Source organism: Lipotes vexillifer, unplaced genomic scaffold (assembly GCF_000442215.2).
Source record: "Lipotes vexillifer unplaced genomic scaffold, Lipotes_vexillifer_v1.1 scaffold395, whole genome shotgun sequence".
NCBI lineage: Eukaryota > Metazoa > Chordata > Mammalia > Artiodactyla > Lipotidae > Lipotes > Lipotes vexillifer.
Window position 1 is genome coordinate 3,301,352 of NW_006797390.1, and position 22,665 is coordinate 3,324,016.

General features: G+C 50.2%; 2 protein-coding genes across 3 annotated transcripts in view; both read right to left on the reverse strand.

The window, feature by feature from the left end:
- CD4 (CD4 molecule) overlaps positions 1-10,197 on the reverse strand; it is a 13,099-nt gene extending 2,902 nt beyond the window's left edge. Inside the window, exons 1-4 of the mRNA XM_007469401.1 lie at positions 10,148-10,197; positions 9,847-10,011; positions 1,651-1,809; positions 1,021-1,251 (exon numbers count right to left, since the gene is read on the reverse strand). Coding sequence (XP_007469463.1) covers positions 1,021-1,251; positions 1,651-1,809; positions 9,847-10,011; positions 10,148-10,196 — 604 coding nt within the window. The 5' untranslated portion in view covers position 10,197. The remainder of the gene's footprint in view (positions 1-1,020; positions 1,252-1,650; positions 1,810-9,846; positions 10,012-10,147) is intronic.
- GPR162 (G protein-coupled receptor 162) overlaps positions 1-13,322 on the reverse strand; it is a 24,349-nt gene extending 11,027 nt beyond the window's left edge. For both annotated transcript variants that reach the window (XM_007469403.1, XM_007469402.1), the window contains exons 1-2: positions 13,296-13,322; positions 10,693-10,707 (exon numbers count right to left, since the gene is read on the reverse strand). The gene's annotated coding sequence lies outside the window, so the exon portion shown is untranslated. The remainder of the gene's footprint in view (positions 1-10,692; positions 10,708-13,295) is intronic.
- Positions 13,323-22,665: the final 9,343 nt, after the last annotated feature.

The window sequence follows — 22,665 nt, forward strand, 5'->3', positions numbered from 1 at the left end:
GAGGGGAGAGAACCCGGGTCCATGCGCAGGCACGCGGCGGGCAGGCGTGGGGGGGGGGATGGGAGGAGACCAGGTGAGTCCAAACACCCAGGCTGCCATTCGGGCGCCTCAACTCCCATCTACCTCTCCTCTCTCAGCTCTGCATCCCAGGGAGGTCCCACAGCAACACCCCCTCCCCCTAGAAGCCCTCCTAGAACAGCCCAGCCACAAGGGGCCTCTCCCTCCTCAGGATCCTGGAGCACAGAGGCCATTTGGCCTGCACCACTTGGGTACATAAGTTATCACCCTTCACAAGATAAGAGCAGATACTGGCTGACTATGTGCCAGGTGCTGTTCTAAGTGCATTCCGTACGTTACTTCTGCCCATAACACGACAAGGTAGGCCAGACCATCCCTGTTTTACAGATGCAGAAACCAAGGCACAGAGAGGTTCAGTAACTTGCCCAAGGCCACACGGTTAAGCCAGAGCCAGGATTTCAACCAGAGTCCACATGCTTCACCACTGCACTACCCCACCGTGTGTCCCGTGAGCACCTGGAGGACAGGATCTGGGCTAGTGCCTGCCTTCTCGGCTCTTTTTTCCCCTCCCGATGCCTAGCTCAGGAGGCATCAATTTTGCAACGTCAAATTTCATCAGGGCTGGCTTGCTGCTGTGAGTGTCCCTGAATCGGTGGCTTTGCCAACTTGGTGGGAGGGGGGAGCTGAGGCAAGGGAGAACATAGACGCCCTTGACAGCCCTCCTTTGGGGCTTCCTCCTGGGTCTCTGGGGTCCCTCACATCCTCACATCCCCTGTCCCTTCCTTCCCCCATGTCCACTACCCTGAGCCGTGGCTGTAACTCAGAAGCTTGAGGAAGAGAGGGCCCAGTATGTCCCCCAGGGCAGACATCTGCTCCAGGGGGCCCTGGCGCTGGTCTCCTTCCACCCGCACCCCACACCAGACCCAGAACTGGAGCAGCAGCGAGAGCAGAGGGACCGTCTGTCAGGCCAGGGGGCCCGCGGAGGAGGGGAGCGCCTCTTACCCAGCACCAGGATGTGCTTGTTGAACACCAGCGTCTGCTGGTCCTGGGAGACGGTACACGTCCAGGTGCCACTGTCCTGCAACCCCACCTGGGGCAGCGACAGGCTCTTGGCCTCCTTCCTTTTATTCCCTGGACCTTTCCACTGCACTGAAGGGTTACTACCAGAGGGGCCTTCCAAGGTCAGGGTCAGGCTCTGTCCCAGCAGCAAGCGGGTGTCCGAGCTGGCAGTCACTGTGGGGGGGAGCAGGCCAGTTGTGTCACACACACTCACCATCTCCAAGGAGAAGGGAAGAAGCCAGGAGACCAAGGGTGTCTCTCCGTTACCCCCATCCCAGCATCTCCCTTCTGCCCATCCCCAGCCCAAGGCAGCGTTTCCCTCTCCCCTCCCCCTCTCCTTGTCGCTCTCAATCCTCCCTTTCCATCCCCCTCACCCCCACCCCTAGGTCTCTTCGACTCCCCCTGCCTGACCCAAGGCCTGAGAAGGGTCTGAGGAGATGCGGCGGCCTGTCTGATCAGTCTCTGGACTGTTGAAATGCCACCAGCTCAGGTCCTGGTTTGGGTACAGGGATGGGAGTCAAGGAGGAAGGGAGATTGGCTGGAGGTGTCCTCATCCCAGGCTGCCCCACTCACATCTGAACACCTGCAATTCCACCTCGATCTTCTTGTCCTCCACTTCACAGATGTAAGTCCCCGAGTCAGGTAGTTCAAGATCCTTGATGACCAGAGGAAAGGATCCTTGGTCCCACAGGTTTTTTTTTGATTCGACTCGAGAGTTCAGCTTGGAGGCACCTGGGAGTAGAATGCCACCGTATTGAGGAGGTTGGCGTACCCTGGAGGCACGGCACCCCCTGGCAAGGGCGGTGCCCACAACTCTGCTGATCTGAGTTGCTCATTTCCAGCAGAATCTGCCTCGGGTCCTAATCCGAGAACCGCAGACTGGCGAGGAGGTCCCAACACATTCTTTTACCAGGCCAGGACAACAACTCACTAACCCAAAATATAAAACCTTATCCTCATTTAGAGAGCACCAACTCCTACATGCCAAACACTTTACATGCATCATCTCAAGTAATCTTCACAACAGTTCTGAGAAACAGGTACTGTTTTGCTTATCTTGCAAATAAGGAAAGTGAGGCTCAGAGAAATTAAGTAGTTGCCCAAATTCTTGCTTACACATTATCGGCAAACATAAACCAGTATAATTTCTTTGGAAGGTAATTTGTTTTGTTTTGGTTTTCGTTTTTAAAATTTTTATTGGAGTCTAGTTGATTTTAACTGTCGTGTTAGTTTCTGCTGTACAGCAAAGTGAATCAGTTATACATATACATATATCCACTTTTTAAAATTCTTATTCCATATAGGTCATTACAGAGAATTGAGAAGAGTTCCCTGTGCTATACAGTAGGTCCTTATTAGTTATCTATTTTATATATAGTAGTGTGTGTATGTTAGTCTTAATCTCCCAATTTATCCCTTCCCCTGGAAGGTAATTTGTAATATCTACCAGAATTACAAATGCACATACAGAACTAAATGTTCACCAAGAAAAGAGAGGTTAAATAAATTAGAGTTCACCCATTCAGTGGAAGGCTATAAGAGAAGAATGACAAGGCTCTTTCTATTCTGAGATGGAATAATATTTAAGAAACATCATTAACTGAATAAAGCAAGATATTAAGCAGGCTACCATTGCTTGAAAAGGAGGGGGAAAGTTATTTAACATCTATCTATCTATCTATATCTATCTATCATCTATCTGTCTATCTATCATCTATCTATCTATCCATCTATCTATCTGTCTCTCTATCTATCTATCCTGCCTGGTATATGAACAAATATTTATAGAGGTGAACGTAAGGAAATGGTCGCCTTGGTAGTCCCTAGGGAGACGAAGTGCATCCCCATGAGACAGGTGTGGGAGGGCTTTTCACTTTATGCCCTTTTCTACCTTTTGAATTTTGACATCAGTAAGTTGTGGAGCCAGGATTAAGATTCAGGCTGTTGGGTACACTGTGCAGTACTGTCTCTGGAAAGTTCTGCAAGCACGGACATGCGGCCTCCTCCAGTCTCCTCATCAGAACTAACAACCATCACCCAGAGGGAGCTCTTCTCTTTAGCTTACCATTTTCTGGGTGCAGCAGTAGCCCCAGAACTTCATTACAATGAAGGGTTTTAGCATAGTGTGTGTTTGCATAGTGAACACACAGGCTTTTACTTAGAATGCATATTTGGAGGGACGGGGTGAAGGCGGCTGAGATAAAGCTGCCACCCTCAACCCCCTGACCCTCTCCCCATTTTGGCCTTGGTGTGGGAGACTTACTGTCAAGTCGGCCGTCATTCTCCCTTCTTGCCTCTTCCAGACCTCACAGCCCCTTCCCGCTGCTCAGGGCCACCCTCTCCAGGAGACCTTTCCAGATAACCTGTAGCCCTGAGCTCACACCCACCCCCGATTTTCCTCCAGCTCTGCCCACCTCCCCTTTCACTTGTCCTGCAGGAGTCCCTACCCTACCTGCTCTCTCCCCTGGATCCGTGTGCTGGTTAGCTCCCCAATTTTTCTGAAATCCTGCTACATTCCTTTTACAATCTACCAAACTTCTTGAAGGAGTAGCCTCCTCTGGTTCTGCCCCCGTGTCACTTCTTCCGATTCTCTCCTCCACATCTGGGCACCCTTCCCTTTCCTTCATCTTGGACTCCTATTCTGCTATCTACATTCAGGTGCTACTCCGGACTCTCTCCTGGATCCTCTTCCCCGTTTCTGTAGACATTCTCAATTCCACTGCATCCCCTGTCGGCTCTGCAGATGACCCCCAGCCCCAGCCTCTCGCCTACATCCTGGGCCCACATTTCCAGTGGCCCAAGGGATGACTTGATCTGGATGTCCTGCCATCACCCAAAACTCAATTGGTTCCAAATGAAATGTAACACCCTTTCCCTAAAATAACTTTTCCTCCTTGCTTCCCTTTTAAAATATCTTCCGAGCCTCGTCATGACCCCCTTGTCCAGACTGTTCCATACCTTGTAAAAGCGGTTCTACTTTGTGAAAGGTCAAAGATTATCAGTGCGTCTGGGATCAATTCACGGAGGAGACCAGTACTGAACCAAGCCTTGAAAGAAGTATAGGCAGTGAGCTAGAGGAAGGGGTTGCAGCAAGGACACCTAGGAAGGCGGAAAGGCTCCAGGAAAGCTGCACAGGCAGCCACCTCAAAGCAGTGAGGAAAACACCTGGGCGTGAGGTTTCTGGCTGGGGGGCTGCAGCAAGCCATGCTGAGGGGAAGAATGTCAGGCAGAGGCTTCCAGGCTTAGCCTAACGGACTAGGGAGTGACACACGCAAAGCATTGCTTTGGGAGCCGGTACTGCTGCAGGAGGAAGAGAATCTAAGTAGGAGAGACTGGTAGCAGAGAGAATTGCCAGGAAGCTTCCACTGTAATCCAGGGGAGGGGTATGTGGCCTTGGCTAATGAGGGTGGAGTTCCCATGAGAACAAAGAAGATGAAACAGAAAAACACTTCCAAGGGAAGGAATGGCCATAAGCAGTGACTGATGGGAAATCAGGGACTGAAGTAGGGGAAAAAAAAAAATTGGCTCTATGGTTCAGAAACTGGGGGAGTCAGGAGAGTGATACTGCTGTGGTCAGAGATCAGGAAGCCGGGAAGGGGAGCTGTTCTGAAGGAAATTCAGATCATGGGAACAAAACAAAAACGTCGACACAAAAGAGGTAAGAATGTTTAGAAGGCAGCACATATGTTTCAATCTCACAGGCGATCATAGAAATGCAAATTAAACCAACAATGATATATTTTTCAACTATCAAATTAGCCAAAAAAAAAAGTTTTAAATATTACTATTCAGGGTCAACAAGGGTGCTGGTAAGATAGGCACACAATGACATTATTATCTAGACTTACTGTAAATGGCTAGAACCTTTCTGGAAGTGATCTTGCAGTATATACCAACATTTTTTTTTTTTTTGCAATACGCGGGCCTCTCTGTTGTGGCCTCTCCCGTTGCGGAGCACAGGCTCCGGACGCGCAGGCTCAGCGGCCATGGCTCACGGGCCGCTCCGCGGCATGTGGGATCTTCCCGGACCGGGGCACGAACCCGCGTCCCCTGCATCAGCAGGCGGACTCTCAACCACTGCGCCACCAGGGAAGCCCTGTCTTTAGTTTTTAGAAGTTTAATTATGATGTCTTTTTTTAAAATGTATTTTATTTTTTAATTTTATTTTTGGCTGTATTGGGTCTTTGTTGCTGTGTGGGGGCTTTCTCTAGTTGCGGTGACCAGGGCTACTCTTCGTTGCAGTGCGCGGGCTTCTCATTGCGGTGGCTTCTCTTTGTTGCAGAGCATGGGCTCTAGGCGCGCAGGCTTCAGTAGTTGTGGCACGCAGGCTCAGTAGTCGTGGCGCACGGGTTCTAGAGCACAGGCTCAGTAGTAGTGGCGCACAGGCTTAGTTGCTCCGTGGCATGTGGGATCTTCCTGGACCAGGGCTCAAACCTGTGTCCCCTGCACTGGCAGGAGGATTCTTAACCACTGCGCCACCAGGGAAGCCCTAAGAAGTGTCTTGATGTGGATTTCTTCAGGTTTATCCTGCTTAGGCTTTGCTCAACTTCTTGAATCTATAGGTTAATATCTCTTGCCAAATTTGCAAATTTTTCAGCCACTGTTTTTTCCAGTACTTTTTCAGTTCAATTTTCTTTCCCTTCTCCTTCACTCACTGACACAAATATTACATCTTTTGTTATAGTCCCACAAGCCCCTATGGCTTTGTTCATTTTTTCCACTCTATTTTCTCTCTGCTGTTCAGATTGTGTAATTTCTATTGTTCTATCTTGCAGTTCACTGATTCTTTCCTCTGTTCCTCCCCCACCCCAATATGCTGTTGGGCTCATTCATTGATCCCTTGTATTTTGGTTATATTTTTCCATTCTAAAATTTCCATTTGGTTCTTTTTATGTTACCCCTTTTTTTTTGTGGCCAGGCTGTGCAGCTTGTGGAATTTTAGTTCCCCAACTAGGGATCAAACCTGGGCCCCAGCAGTGAAAGCACCAAGTTCTAACCACTGGACCACCAGGAAATTTCCAATATCCTCTGTTTCTTTGCTGAAGCTTTCTGGTTTTCATTTGTTTCAAGCATGTTTGTAATTGTTTGCTGAAGGACTTTTTATCATGGCTGCTTTAAAGTATTGTCAGATAATTCTAACCTCTCTTGCATCTCAGTGTGGGCATCTGTTGGTTCTTTTTTTCATCCAGTTTGAGATGTTTCTGGTTCTTAGTATCAAGAGTGATTTTCACTTGGAACCTGGACATTTGAGTGTTATGTTATGAGATTCTGGATCTTATTTAGACCTTCTTTTTTAACTGGCTTTCTTTTATACCGTTCTTGTTACTGCCAGGTAGAGGAAGAAATCTAGGTTCTCCTCTCACCCTCCACTGTGCTAGAGGGGGATGCTCCTCATAACTGGTCAGGGATGGAAGTTCCAGTTCCCCACGTGGGGAAGTTCCAGTTCCCCATGTGGTCTCCATAGATCCTGGTTACCGCAGGGTGATGGTAAAGGTCTTGACTCTCCACTAGACCTCTTCTGATACCACCCCAGCAGGGTGGGGTGCCTCCTGACTGCTGGGTGGGGTGGAAGTCCAGGATCTTCCTGTGATCTCCACTGACTTTACAGGGAGTGGAGGAGCCTTCTCACTGGCTGGTGGGGATGCACAGCCCCATTCTCTACTTTGCGTTCTCTGATCCCATCTCAGTGGAGGTGTTGGGTGCCTATACAGCCTGGGTGGGGGTGTGTGGAAGTTTAAGCTCCCATTCAGCCTGCGTTGACATGGGAGGGTGTGGGGTCACAGTTTTCCTCTGGTGTTTGGCTGAAGTAGAGCAGTCATTATATTGAAGTTCTTGTCTTGCTGGGTTGCTCCTTTCCTGGTCCTTTGACTAAAGAGAGCAGGCCTCCGTGAGGCTTATTTTCATCTGTGCCCATCAGAGCTTCCAGGTTGCCGGCTTCTTCAGCTCCAAGACTGGGCTATTCGAGGCAAAAAGAAAACTCGCCAACCTGTTGTTCTCCAGGCCCTGAGGTCCCTACCAGTCTGCTCTCTTCTCAACACCTTTCAGAATCTTCTTATGTTAGTTCTATATGCAATGTCTAGGTTTTCATTTGTATTTCATGAGAGGAAGAGCGAAAAGTATGTTACTATGGACTGAACTCTGTTCCTCCAAAATTCATATGTAGAAGCCCTAACACTCAATGTGATGATATTTGGAGATAGGGAGGTAATTAGATTTACATGAGGCCATGAGGGTGGGGCCTTCCTGGAGGGATTAGTGCCCTCATAAGAAGAGACCCCAGAGAGCCCTCTCTCTCTCTCTGCCACGTGAGGACACAGCAAGTAGGTGGCCATCTGCAAGCCAGGAAGAGAGCTCTCTTAAGAACCCGACCATGGGGCTTCCCTGGTGGTGCAGTGGTTAAAAATCTGCCTGCCAGTGCAGGGGACATGGGTTTGAGCCCTAGTCCAGGAAGATCCCACATGTGGCAGAGCAACTAAGCCCGTGCGGCACAACTACTAAGCCTGCACTCTAGAGCCTGTGAGCCACAACTACTGAAGCCCGCACTCTAGAGCCCTGCTCCGCAGCAAGAGAAGCCACTGCAATGAGAAGCCTGCACACCACAGTGAAGCATAGCCCCCACTCACTGCAACTAGAGAAAGCCTGCACGTAGCAATGAAGACCCAACACAGCCAAAAATAATAAATAAATAAATAAATAAAAGAACCCAACCATGCTGGCACCCTGATCTCAGGACATCCAGCCTCCAGAACTGTGAGAATATGTGTTTCTCTTGTTTGAGTCACCCAGACCATGGTATTTTGTTATGGCAGCCCGAGCAGACTAATATGTATGTCTACTCAATTTTCCGGAAAGCCCTTGTTTTTTATTATCTGCATAGTTTCCCACAGTTGTACCGTAGTTTAACCCTTTCATCATTGATGGGTTTTCAGTTTGAATTCTGTGCTTTCATATTATAAGCAATGCTTATAACAACATCCTTGCACAGGTTTCATGAAATATTCCTGATTTTATTTCTGTCAAATAGATTTTCCAGGGAATTCCCTGGTGGTCCAGTGGATAGGACTCCGTACTTTCACTGCCAAGGGTGGGGATTCAAGCCCTGGTTGGGGAACTAAGATCCCGCAAGCTGCGTGGCATGGCCAAATAAATAAATAAAATAAAACTATTTAAAAAATAGATTTTTCCAGAATAGCTATTACTAGGTAAAAAGATTTTAGAACTTTGTATTTAGTAAACATTGACAGATTACTTTAAAAAATTAGCCTAATAATTGATTGTCCCATCATGATATAATGTTCTGAGGCAGTAGGATAAAAAGTATGTATAGTATGATATCATCTATGTAAATAATATATATTTTCCACACTAAACAAAGATCAGAAGGAAGTAAATGAAAATGTTAACAACAGATATCTCTGACTGGTAGAATTATGTGTGCATTTGATTTTCTTCCTTATTCTTTTCTGCATTTGCCAAATATTCTATAATGAGCATGTAATACTTTAAAAATCTGGAGAAAAAAACAGTTAACATCAATAAAATTTACATAAAGGAAGTAACATATTGAAAAGTGCACATTGATATACAGTTGCATCTTACTGTAGCAGATGCCATTTCAGCAAAATTTGTATAATAAAAAGATATCTAAAGAGCAAGCTGACCTGGCCCACAGATTTCACTTCTAGGAATTCATCCTACAGAGACATTTGTACATGTTTCCAAAGATACCAGGTTTGACTCACTGAAGAATTCTTTTTTGTGAGAGCAATAAAATGAAAATAGCCTAAGTGTTGAACAATATGGGATTAGTCAAATAAATCATGGTATAATTATACAAAAGAACTATGCAGTCACAGAAGAAAAACGAGGTAGAAATATATAGAGAGGGACAGATATATGCAGATATAGATAGATGCACACACATATTGAATACAGAACAATCTTCAAAATACCTGCATAATTTTAAGAAAAAAAAAAACCCAAGGTTAGAACCAGGTGTATTGTTATGGTGTGCTCATTGCCTGAATGTCTCTTTTGTTCTTTACTATATTATATCCCCAGCACCTAGAACATTATCTAATTACTTAATTAACACATAGCCTCTCTCTCTCTCTCTCTCTTTCTCTCTCCATATATATATATATACATATAATATACAGCCATATATGATAAATTGATTTTATGTAAGAATAGAGGGGAACCTATATATATATGCTTCTACATGCATAGTTCCTCTCTCTCTCTCTCTTTTTCTTTTTTTTTTGCGGTACGCGGGCCTCTCACTGCTGTAGCCTCTCCCGTTGCAGAGCACAGGCTCCGGACGCGCAGGCTCAGCAGCCATGGCTCACGGGCCCAGCCGCTCCGTGGCATGTGGGATCTTCCCGGACCTGGGCATGAACCCGTGTCCCCTGCATCGGCAGGCGGACTCTCAACCACTGCGCCACCAGAGAAGCCCCCATTCTATTGCTTTTAATGAAAGTAAACAAAGTATGGTCATGGATCTGTAGCAACAATATTCATGAAATCATGGGTTTTATATGATAGTTATTTTTCTAATATCCATTAATATAATGAAATTATAATAGACCACCAGAATCCATTCCCCAGCCCACCAGCAGCTGGCAGAGGGAGGCTCTGGACTTGGAGAGTCCCTGAGACTCTCAGCTGGAACCTCCAGGATCCCAGAGTTTACTAGGAGCTGGGCTCCGACACCAGGGGTGTTCAATCCCTGGGGCTTTCCTCTCTGAACGGGGAGTGGGGCCAGCTTACCTTTGTGCCAGAAGTAGCCATGACGCCCCAGAATCTTGGTCTGGTAAGAATTTTTCCAGCTGAAGAACAGGCTCTTATTCTGGGAAGCTTTGCAGGGCAGCTCTGCGAGGTCTCCTGCCTTACCCAGCACCACTTTCTTCCCCTGAGTGCCGGCTGGGAGCATCACTAGGTGGAAAAACAGGGGGTCAGGCTTCGAGGGTGTGGCTGCGCTGCCTCTGCCTTACCCCCCCCCCCATTGCATTTCCCAATCAGCCCCTCCTCCCAGGCCACCTGCACCCAGACTCCAAGTCTGAGCACTCACCCAGCTGCAGCACCAGGAACAGGTGCCTGAGAGAGGTTCTGGGGTCCATTGTGGCTTTGCTGAGGCAGGCAGGGACCTGGGCCTTCCCCCAAAGAAAAGGCAGGGCCTGGGGGAGACACCAGTCATCAGTCAGCAGGCATTCACCTGGCCTGGGACCCCTTCAGGACCTGGACAGCCAGGCCAGGACCTAGACGTGCAGATCTCTAAACAAGACACCCACTGGACGCGCCACACATGCTGTGCCCAGGCCAAGGGTGGGTTCTCTGCCAGGTGGGACCAGAAATGGATTCTCAGAGCAGGTGGTAAATTGGGACTAGGACCAGGAAGCCAAGCCAGGTAATGAAGGTCCTTGAGTGCCATACTGGGAGGCTGGGACTCGACCCTGGGCGCTAGGGAGATTTACTTAGAGAAGGACAGGAGTAGATTTACAAGATAGATGCCTTCAGCTGCTGAGCAAACAGTGAGCTGGAGGAGGTCAAGCACAGGAGGCAGCATTTCAAGAATCCTGGTGAGAAACCTCCAAACTACAAATAGAACTACCATACGACACAGCAATCCCACTACAGGGCATATACCCTGAGAAAACCATAATTCAAAAAGAGTCATGTACCACAGTGTTCACTGCAGCTCTATTTACAAATAGCCAGGAGATGGAAGCAACCTATGTGTCCATCATTGGATGAATGGATAAAGAAGATGTGGCACATATATACAATGGAATATTACTCAGCCATAAAAAGAAACGAAATTGAGTTATTTGTAGTGAGGTGGATGGACCTAGAGTCTGTCATACAGAGTGAAGTAAGTCAGAAAGAGAAAGACAAATACCGTATGCTAACACATATATATGGAATCTAAGAAAAGAAAATGTCATGAAGAACTTAGGGGTAAGACAAGAATAAAGACACAGACCTACTAGAGAATGGACTTGAGGATATGGGGAGAGGAAGCGTAAGCTGTGAGAGAGGCATGGACATATATACACTACCAAACGTAAAATAGATAGCTAGTGGGAAGCAGCCGCATAGCACAGGGAGATCAGCTCGGTGCTTTGTGACCGCCTAGAGGGGTGGAATAGGGAGGGTGGGAGGGAGGGAGACCCAAGAGGGAAGAGATATGGGAACATATGTATATGTATAACTGATTCACTTTGTTATAAAGCAGAAACTAACACACCATTGTAAAGCAATTATACTCCAATAAAGATGTAAAAAAAAAAAAATACTCCAATAAAGATGTTAAAAAAAAAAAAAAAGAATCCTGGTGAGAGAAGATGAGGCCTGAACTCAGAGAGACGGACTTGAGGGAGGAGTTCTGAATTAAAACTCCCAGGACTGGGACTTCCCTGGTGGTCCGGTGGGTACTCCACACTCCCAATGCAGGGGGCCCAGGTTTGATCCCTGGTCTGGGAACTAGATCCCGCATGCATGCCACAACTAAGAAGTCTGCATGCCACAACTAAAGATCCCGCATGCCGCAACTAAGACCAGGCACAGCCAAAATAAATAAATAAATATTAAAAAAATAAAATAAAACTGCCAGGACTTGGGGCCTGATTCAGTGTGAGTGATGTGGCCAGAGAAAGAGCAGAGGGCGATTCCCTGCTCACTGTCAGACCGACCCTGTGAGTCCTCTGAGTGGGACAAGGAGAAAGGTGATGTTTCAAAGTTTCTGTGGGCTTGGAAGACAGACAAGGCTGTGGAGGAGGGGGTCGCAGAAAGGTTCTGAACAGGCCTCAAGGAATGGGCGGCACTGGGTTGGAGCAGTGATTCTCAGCGTGTGGTCACAGGTCATCAGCAGCGGCTGATACCTGAGAACATGTGAGAAAGGCAAACTCTCGGGTCCACCCCAGAACAGAACTGCTGAATCAGAAGCTGGGGGTGTGTCCAGCCGTCTGTGTTTTCACAAACCTCTGGGCGACTGATGGACGCTCAAGTCTGAAAACCCTGAGCTAGCTGGAAAAGAAAGGGGAGGGGCATCCCACTGCCATGTGCAAAGTCAGGGGGCTGTGGAGGGAGGTAGTCGGGGGTGACATGGGAAGGGGCGTGGAACCTGACCTTGAATCTTCAGAGGCAGGCTAGAGAGTTAGGGCTCGGCTCTGCAGGCCACTGGGAGTCGCTGCTGGTTTTTTGAGCAGAGATGTGAGTGGTCTTTGTAGAGCTTTAGGAAGCTTGATGTGGTAACGGGACCAGATAGATGACATGGAGGAAGTGGAGACTAAAGGAAGGCCACCAGACAGTGCCTCGAAGGCAGGCAGGGGCAGGCTCGAGAGTGTCTTCGAGGGAGCGGGGTGGAGGAGGGTTGGACTGGGAGTTTGGGATTAGCATACGCGAACTATTATATACAGAATGGATAAACAACAAGGTCCTATTGCGTAACACAGGGAACTATATTCAATATCCTGTAATTAACCATAATGGAAAAGACTATGAATAAGAATGTATATGTATATATATATATACATGAACCTGAATCACTTTGCTGTACAGCAGAAGCTACCACAACGTTGTAAATCAACTCTACTGCAGTTTAAAGAAAAGTGTCTTTGAACTCCAGGCCCAGGCTGTAAGCGGGCCTCAGAGCATAGACGGCCTTGGGGGCAGTGTCGGCGTGCAGCTGGCCCAGAGTTTGTGCGTCCAGACCTACTCTCTTCTCTCCCCCTCTGCGTGGTCTTTCCCTCCCCCGAGACCACCTTTGCAATGATCTGCCCCCTCTGAACTCCCACAGCCTCCCACTCTGAACTTGACAGCCCCTTGGGCACGTCCCACCTTCTACCTTCGGGTGCAACGACTTGGGTTCCCACCTCTCCTCCACCACCCCGATCTCCTCTGGGTTAGAGGTGATGGTCCAGCCAGAAATGCTGCCGCTGGCACCAGCTGGAGCACAGAGAAAGGTCTCGGGATGTGTTTGGGTAACTTAAACCAAATTGAATTGAACAGAAGAGGCGAAATCACTGATTACTTTTTCCTGTACTCAACATGTTAATTCTGTTACTAAAATGTATCCACCCAAGCCTGGCCTGGATGAAGCCCAATCATCCGCATCCACGCTGCCTATTCTTGTGCGCAACCCCCCAGGCATGCTCCTTCCTCACTGCCCTGCTTTCCACAAGGAGGCTGACTGCTACACACCCTACACAGCGTGTCACCCCGGCTCCCTCACGCTCCAACTCCTGGTTGGGGTTGGCCACTGGGAAGCACCCACAAGAGATGGGAGGGCCGGGGAGAGAGGGTGGGGTATTTTATCCTTACTCTCTCCGGGCTCTGGGCATATTTTCTGGCAATGGCTGTATTCCCTCTCTCCCCGCTCCCTCCCCTGGAGACTGCAGGTCCTGTCAGATGGCCCCCTAATCACAGCTCAAATCCTCACTGGGTTCTAGAAACAACAGGTTGGCCCTTTCCCCTTCAAGACTCTGCCTCTTCCTACTGGTATCTGGTGCCTCAACATGCTGGTTGGGTCCCTGTCCACACCTCTTTCTGCAGATGGTCTTGAACCATCTGAGATGCATTCTGTTTCCTGTTGGGCACTGATCCATGATAAGGATGTAGCACTCAGATGGGTGCTGAGGGCTTGGTCCTCCTCATGAGGTTTGGGGGGCAGGGGGAAAGCCCCCTCCTGTTGCTCCATCTGCCTGAAAGAGGAACTATCCATGGCCTAACTCATGGTGGGAACTGGATAGAATTCTTTTAAACCAGGGAGATAGGAAGACAAGAGGTCAGGCAGAAGACTTCCAGGAAAGGAAGAGGGAGGCTAGTCACGGGCAAAGTTGTTTTGCAAGTTGGCCTTAGGCCGTGGAGGCACAGAGGGGAAGGCCGGGGTGAAAGGGTAGGGCAGGGCACGCTGACATCTGAGAGCGGGTCCCACTGCCGCCACCCCAGACTCACCGTGTCCTTGGTGAGCGGAGAGTGAAGGAGTCTGCATGTGGGATAGCCCTTCCCTGGGGTCCAAAGTCAGCCTAGATGCCTAAGCAACGTTGGGGACATTCTTGCCTCTCCCCAAGCGGTGGTCATTCTTTCTTCCCCACTCGGTGATCCTGGGGTCTGCGCAAGGGCCACCTCTCACCACCAGCTCCCTGCGCTGCCCCAAACCACCGCAGGGCTCAGCTTGATGAAGGAAGCTCTGGGTTTCCAGCTGCTGTTTGCTTTGGTGCCTGGGGCCTCCGCCGCTGCCTCAGAGAGCTGGCCTTTGATTTCCACATCCTCAGCCTCCCCAGAGGCGCCCTGCCCCGGTACAGTAGCATCCTGTACACCACAGCCCCTGAGAGCGGCTGGGAGGGCGCGCGGGTCCCCGAGGCCCTGGCTCCTCTCTCCCCCGGTTTCTCTGCTCACATCTGTGCATTCCTGCACCTATGCTTCCCCCCGCTGATGCCTCCACCTTCAACTCCCTGCATCCGTGTCCCCTTTCCTCTGTGCCTCAGACAACAGGAGGTGAGTCTGGCTCTCCTAGGCTTACCTTGAGAGCCCCTTGCCCCTCCTCCTTTGGCATCCCTCCTCTCTCCAGCTGCCACTACTCTCTAGGCCCTTCTGGCCTGGAAACCGGCACCCAGACCTCTGGCAGGGATGCAGGCTTCCACAAGCCTCCGTGTGAAGGGGGCCTGCAGAACACAGCCTGGAGCCCAGGGGCAGATGCCAGGGAGATGGCTGCAGGCTGGACAAAGAGAAAAGAACAGGGACTTCCCTGGCGGTCCAGTGGGTAAGACTCCGCATTCCCAATGCAGGGGGCCTGGGTTCGATCCCTGGTCAGGGAACTAGATCCCACGCGCGTGCCACAACTAAGACCCGGCACAGCCAAAATAAATTAATTAATTTAATTAATAGATATAAAAAAAAAAACAGAGAGAGAAGGGAAAGGACAGATTCAGAGAAACACACAGAAGCCCCAGGGCAGGATGACGGGAGGATGGGTAGGAAAGAGGGCGGCAGGGAGAGACCCAGAACAGCTCATTAAAGCAACAGCTGCACTTCACACAGTCCAGGAGCACACACAAAGCCCAGGAGCGTACAAACAAGGGAGGGGCAGAGGTTAAGCGGAGGAAATCCTGAGAGGCCAGACCCACGCCCGGAGCAGGACACCCAAAGAGAGGCGAGGAGAGGCCAGAGTGGCGACGCACCGCACACCCTTGGCGCCCCGAGCCTCCCCGCCCCGGGCTGCGCTGAGGAGCGAGGCTGGGGGTGAGGGGGCGGGCGCATCCCCACCGCAGCGCCGGTCTGTGGTCCCGCAGGCGCTTTCATCTCCTCGCCACGGCCCCCCTCAGCCCCCTCCTGCCCCGCCGCGGGATGCGGCCCCCACCGCACGCGCCCGGCTGCTGCTCCCCGGCTTCACAGGAACTAACTTCCTAGAGACGTGGTCCCTCTAAGGGACCCTTGTGGTTCCCTGGCTGCAACCTCCGCCATCCTCTCCTTTGCTTCTGCCGCCCACGTCGGGGGAGAGGAGCCCCCCTCCTACCACAATCCCCCGAAAGGTGCAGAACAGTCCTCAGCCTCGGAGCCCACAAACCCAGGCCCCCGCCTGCTCCTCCCCGACACCCACCCTCATCAGAGGTGGTTCATTCAACCAGCGCTCACTGAGGGTCTACAGCGCGCCGGGCCCTTGGTCTCCAACTGCGTGGCGGACATCACCGTGGCCAGGATCAGGGCCCGAGGGCTGAGGGGTTTCTGCCCCAAACCGGTCGGTGGGGGGAGCTTTTATCCCAGGGGGGCCTCTTCTACCTAAGGGGCCGCACGCTGAAAGAGGGAAACAGCCCGGGGTTCTCTCTGACCCGGTCCTCAGGGAAGCCTTTCATCTGACGTGAGGAGGGCGGCCATTTTGTTCGAGCCCAGAGCCTACAGCGCGCAAGAAATTGTCAGAACATGAGGTGCGTGACCTCCCCCATCAGGTTCTACCCTCAGCCTCACACCCCGAAAAAGTCACGCCACAAGAGCAGGACGTTCAGGAAGAGCTATCCCACCCAGAGTGAAATCTTTGAATTAGCGAGAATGGGGCCTTTCTATTTTGAGGGATCTGACTGTGGGGAGGGAGGCCCTTCGCCCAGAATCCAGCCAGGAAGGGAGGACAGAGCACACCCAGGGAACAGGGCTGGAGGCCAGGGAGGCCTCAGGAAAGAGGAAAGGACCCAGGGCATGGAGCGGAAGGCTGGGGTCCTCAGGGCATCCCACTTGAGGGGTATCACCTGCTGCGTGCCGACACACACACACACACACACACACACACACACACACACACACACCCACCAAGCCCAGGGAGGGTGTGCAAATCCTTCTCTAATCCCCACTAGGCTCCTTTTCCAGAGCAGCTGAGACGCCTAAAACCAATTCCTTAGAACCAATTTTTCTAACGATGTCGTGGCCTAAAAATACGTGTCTGTCACTTTTACAGCGTGCCATACTGAAGAGCTCGGTTTCAACCCTTTCTGGGAATGTTACCTTTCAACTGCTTTATTAATCATTCTAAAGCTAATTAAAGTGGAAGGGCCTTTAGACATATTGTTCAAAAATCCTAAAAATGCACAAAAAGTAAACAAAAGTGTAGAAACACATAAACAGGGAGTCGATGGAGGCTACATCCATCACACAACTTACGAAATGCTGCAAGTATGAGTTCTGGTGTGAGTTTTTGGTGATTGGGTCATTGGGAAAACTAATTTGGGGGGAGAGTTGTCTCTAGACCAGATGCTACTTCTCTTTCTCTTTTCCTTCCTTTTATTTTGTTTTCTCTCTTCCTCTCTTTTTTCTAGGCCTCCTCCCTCCTTAATATTTGTTGATTCTTTTTATGTCTTTCCCATCCCTCCTTCCCTCTTGTCTTCTCCCTCTCCCTGTCTTCATCGCCTCCACTCCCCATGACTAGTGGCCTTTCTCAGCCCGGGGCACTTGAGCACCCATTCCTTCTCTGCTCTCGGAATCACCCTTCCGAGTCAACACCCTTCTGCTCTGGGAACTGAGCTGTGCGCCGTGGGACCGCGGAGAGAAGTGTGGCATAATCCCCGGCCTCTGCAAGCTCCCATTTCCAAGGGGAGATCATTGCTCATGAAATGCAAGAGAAGGTGGTCAGAGCTGTGGGCAGAGACCTGGAAATCCAACACATCTTCTGCGACATTCCTCTCCCCTTCCCCGACCCTCGGGAAGGAACAAAGCCCTGCCTGTCCCTCTTACCTCTGGGCCTGGATCTCTCTTCCCCTCTGCTTCTTGCACAGGTGTGTCTATGTGAGCGTTGGGAGCGAGCACCCACGGGGGAGAGCGCCTGTTACTTCTGCAGAGATGTGCTCTGACGGAGAGACAGGAAGCCTGGTAGTGAGGCTCCTCCACGCCCCAGGCCTGGGCCAGCCCCCAGCGTCACCACCTGGGGCTGGGGTCCCCACCCCCTGCCTCTTGGGGAAGTTGTCAAAATGAAAATGGCAAAGTCAAGGGAAAAACATCTGTAGAACCCGGCCGGGCCAGAGCCCAGAGTGTCACTGCGCTTCTCGCTGAGCAGCAAGAAAAAGGGTCACTGTGCTTTTCGTTGGGTGGCAAGAAAAAGATTGTATCAGTGATACTACAATCTGGCCTGGGCTTCAGGGAAAGCAGACGTGGGAGGGGTGAGATAGAGGGTCTACGATAGACATTGTAGTCAGCCCCACACAGCCCCTGGCTCCAGGGCCCTGAGGACATTTGTTCAGGGGGTGCTTCTGGGGCTGCCTCCCCAGGGGCATTATAGTTGGGCCTGTGTGGCAGAAAGGGCCTGGGCTGAGGCATTTCAGGCACCCAGAGTGACCACGGACCAGGCTCCTTTCCTCTGGGCCTTCGTCTCTGGCCAACCCTCAAATATTTCTCTCTGGCCCAGATCTCTCATGAGCACCAAATGGGGGTATCCGTCTGCCCATTGGGTTTCTCCGTTTGCATGCTCATCAGACGTAGCAAACTCAATGCATCCCAAACCAAATTCATCCCCTGAATACTACTACCCTCCAAACCTACTTTTTTCTTTTCTTTTTTTCTTTTTTTTGTGGTTCGCCTGCCTCTCACTGTTGCAGCCTCTCCCGTTGCGGAGCACAGGCTCCGGACGCACAGGCTCAGCGGCCATGGCTCACGGGCCCAGCCGCTCCGCGGCATGTGGGATCTTCCCAGACCGGGGCACGAACCCGTGTCCCCTGCATCGGCAGGCGGACTCTCAACCACTGCACCACCAGGGAAGCCCCCAAACCTACTTCTTGTTCAAGTTTTCCACTCAGTGAGGGCTCCACCATCCACCAAACTGCTCAAGCCCAAGGAACTGGGTGTAATCTCTGACTCCTTCCTCACCCCCCCCCCATGTATTTATTTACCAGTTCCCCTGGACGTTACCTTCTAAGTCGCTCTGAGGTCTGTCCAAGTCACTCTGCCCACCACCACCACTCCAGTCCACGGTGCCATCATCATCCTTCACCTGGACCACAGCTCCTGCCTCCTCATTGGCCTCCTGGCCTCTCCATTCTACCTTCCTCCAGGCCATCCCCTGCACAGCAGCCTGAGTGGTCCTTCCAATAGGCGCGTGTCATCACGGCGTTCCCTTACTATGAACAAAAGTGGCTAGTTCAGCTTGCAACTGCAGCTATTAATACAAGTGTTTCTATTGATACAACCATTGTGCTTTATTTGCAGCCAAAGCACTTTCTGCTGCTTCTCATTTCATAACACAGTGTACCCAAGGGTTGAGAGTTAATACAATTAATATTTATTTACTGCTTCAAGTGCATTCTAAAGTGAAACTGGCATTAATTTTTTCTTCTTTTTTTACTGCAAGTGCCTGGCGGTGGAGAGCACGATGACCATAGCATGGTTTGACACCATGACCTTGATCTGTGCTAAGGCAGCCGGCTAACCCAGATTTTGCAACATCACTGTAATGTCAACATAGTGACAAAGGTAAATAATGTCCTATTATTTTTATGAAAATGGTTTGACCTGGCAACCCCCCCTCCCCAAAAGGGTCTCAGGGACCCCCATGGGCCACACGTTGAGAATCACCAAACTGGAAAACTTGCATCCACTCTTCAGATCTTAGCTCTCTCTCTCTGCACAGACCTTTAGTTGTCCCCCAAATCTGTTTTCTCCTTCTTCCTTAGTAATAGAACCCTCGGTTTTTAGCTGAGCTCATTGTTGCCCAGATTTAAGTTCTATTTCCCAGCCTCCCTTGCAGCTGAGTATGGCTAAATGACTCGGGTTTGGTTAATGGAAATAAGAGCAAGTGTTAGGTGCAGCCTCTAAGGCACGTCCTTCAAGGGAGAGGGTGTGTCCTCCTTCAGGCAGGCCTCCCTTGCAGCTGAGTATGGCTAAATGACTCGGGTTTGGTTAATGGAAATAAGAGCAAGTGTTAGGTGCAGCCTCTAAGGCACGTCCTTCAAGGGAGAGGGTGTGTCCTCCTTCAGCCAGGAATGCAAACATCCTTCCTGTGTACCGCCTGCCTGCTTTTCTCATTTACATGACTGAGCAGGCTCCTGTAGGCATTTAAGATTATAACCCGTGACCTGGCCCAGTTCTCTCCATTCACTGGTATATTCAACAAGTGTGCAGTGTTTAACAGCCTAAGGCACTCTGCTGGGGCCCCGGGGGTGTGATGTTCAGTAAGCTAGACATGGTGACACGGACACTAAACATTTAATAATTCCATCACAACTGGACAAGTGCCACAAAGGGAGAAGCACAGAACACTGGGACAGCTTATCGTAGGGAACCTTATTGCAACTGGGAGGTTGAGAAAGGCTTCCACGGGAAGCATAGATCAGTAACCACTGGGCTCTGCTCTCAGTGAAAGAAAATTCCACATAACAGAGGCTGGAATGAGACTGAAGCTGATTTCTCCCCTGAAAGAAGCCTGGAGGCGGGTGGTCCAGAGGTGAGGATTGTGGGGTGAGGAACAGCACACCCTCATCCTCCGCCTGACCCCTCCTCCTAGTCTGAGAAGGCTGCTCAGGCGCCCCAGTTGAATGAAGGTTCCCTTGTGCTGAGACCTCCCAGTACCCTGTGCGGCTTCTCCCTTGGAAGCACTTATCCAAGTGAAACAATTATGAAATTGTTGTTTAGTGTCTGTCTCACGGGCTACAGTGGTGACCACATCTGTCTTACTTAGCACCCAGCAGAGAGCCTGGGGCCTGGTAGACTCTTAATACTTGTCGAATACTTTTTAAAATATTAAGTTGTATTGATATTGATTGATTTAAAATATATGGTGGTAATAGATACATCCCATAAAATTTACCGTTTTAACCATTTTTAAGTGTTCAGTTCTATGCCATTAAGTACGTTCATGTTATTGTACAACCTTCACCACCATCCACCTCCAGAACTTTTTCATCTTCCCCCACTGAAACTCTGTCCCTCTTAAACGCAAACTCTCTGTTCCCCCCTCCCCCCAGCCCCTGGCTGTTGAATACTTTCTGAATGAATGAATGCAGAGGGGCTATAGAAAGGCTCACAGACTTAAATGCCTATAGGAGCCTGCTAGGCACTATAACTGAGAAAAGCTGGTAGTAAACAATAGGGAGGGGGGAGGACTGAGGTAAACAGAGGCACTGCCTCAGCTAATGAGGGCAGCTACTAACCACACAGCTCCAGCTGAGCTGACAGCAGAGGTTGTACCAGAACGTGAACCCGGAGTCGCCAGCTCTGCCAAAATTTCAACAGAAGGTGGAAAACCAGACATTTATGTAATATCTCCTAATTTTAATGTTGGCAACTAATTTTGTGTTTTGTTCTAACACTGAATAAATCACACAAAGCATTCCAAGGGCTGGATCTAGCTCAGGGCCCACCAGTTTGCAACTGATGTACCAGATGGACAGTGTGATGCCACCCAGCTCCTGGGTCTGTGGCCTGTGAAGATGGGTTCCCAAGAACCAATGCCTCCCTCTGGGGTTTTCAAGCAGGAAAAGAAAAGGGGAAGAGACAGCAAGTTTATATTGAACATTTAGAACTGCTGTGTGCTTTATATGGTTGTGTATTTTATTTAATCCTTACAGCAATGATCGGCATAAGTATTATTTTCCAGACCATACAGATGAGGAAACTGAGGCTCAAAAAGTTTAAGAGGATCACTAACAGTCACAAAGCTAGTAACTACACCTGATGGCACTAGGATTTGAACTTACCTGCTTGGCCCCTAATCCCTGGATGGTCCCCCTCACCCTACTGCCTCTCCTCTGCATTAAGAAAGGCCAGGATGGGCTTCCCTGGTGGCGCAGTGGTTGAGAGTCCGCCTGCCGATGCAGGGGGGACGCGGGTTCGTGCCCCGGTCCGGGAAGATCCCACATGCCGCGGAGCGGCTGGGCCCGTGAGCCGTGGCCGCTTAGCCTGCGCGTCCGGAGCCTGTGCTCCGCAACGGGAGAGGCCACAACAGACCAGGAGGACTTCCCTGGTGGCACAGTGGTTAAGAATCTGCCTGCCAATGCAGGGGACACGGGTTGGAGCCCTGGTCCGTGAAGATCCCACATGCCATGGAGCAACTAAGCCCGTGCGCCACAATTACTGAGCCTGTGCTCTAGAGTCCAAGAGACACAACTACTGAGCCCATGTGCCACAACTACTGAAGCCGTGTGCCTAGAGCCCGTGCTCCACAACAAGAGAAGCCACCGCAGTGAGAAGCCCGCGCACCGCAACAAAGAGTAACCCCAGCTCGCAGCAATTAGAGAAAGCCGGCGCGCAGCAACGAAGACCCAACTCAGCCAAAAATAAATAAATTAAAAAAATTAAAAAAAAAAAAAACAAAGGCCAGGATGAAGGGGGAAGGGCAAGATAGGGGTAGGTGGTTAAGAGATACAAACTACTATGTATAAAATAAATAAGCAGCAAGAACCTGTTGTACAGCATAGGGAAATATAGCCATCATTTTGTAATAACTTTAAATGGAGTATAATCTATAAAAATATTGAATCACGGTGCTGTACACCTGAGACTAATATAATATTGTAAATCAACTATACTTCAATTAAAAAAAGAAAAAAGAAAGGCCAGGATGAGGCGGCGGGAAGTCTTCTCCCACAACAATGGAGGGGGTAGGAGGCCAGTGACCTCATCTGGGGCTTCTGAGGCTTGGCGTCACCAGGATCCCTCACATCTATAGAGAGATTTTCCATTTTCAAAGCACTGTCACATACATTAGCACATGCCAGACCTTTTCAGCACGTATTACTATCCTCATTTTACAGAAGAAGAAACCGAAGTTAAGCTCTCTGCCCCATTATATGACGGTAGGCACGGAGCATGGGGGTTTCCAGAAGTCTCCTGGTTCCTGAAACAAAGCTATTTTTGCCGCGTGTATTTTGTCTCCAGGCTGGAGGTGCGGGGGTAGACCAAGGGGGGAGCAAGAGAGGGAGGCAGAGGGTAGCCAGCACCCAGGCTGCTGACAGAATGTTGGGGACCAGGCTGTGGGAGGAGGGGTGGGGCCGCCTGTGGAGCAGGGAGGTTGGAAGCCCCAGGTGCAGTCCTGTGGTGGCCTCCTCACCAGAGCGGCTGCGGTGGCACCCTCCACAGCCTCGGCAAAGCGGGTGCGGGTGGGGCTTGGGGATGGGG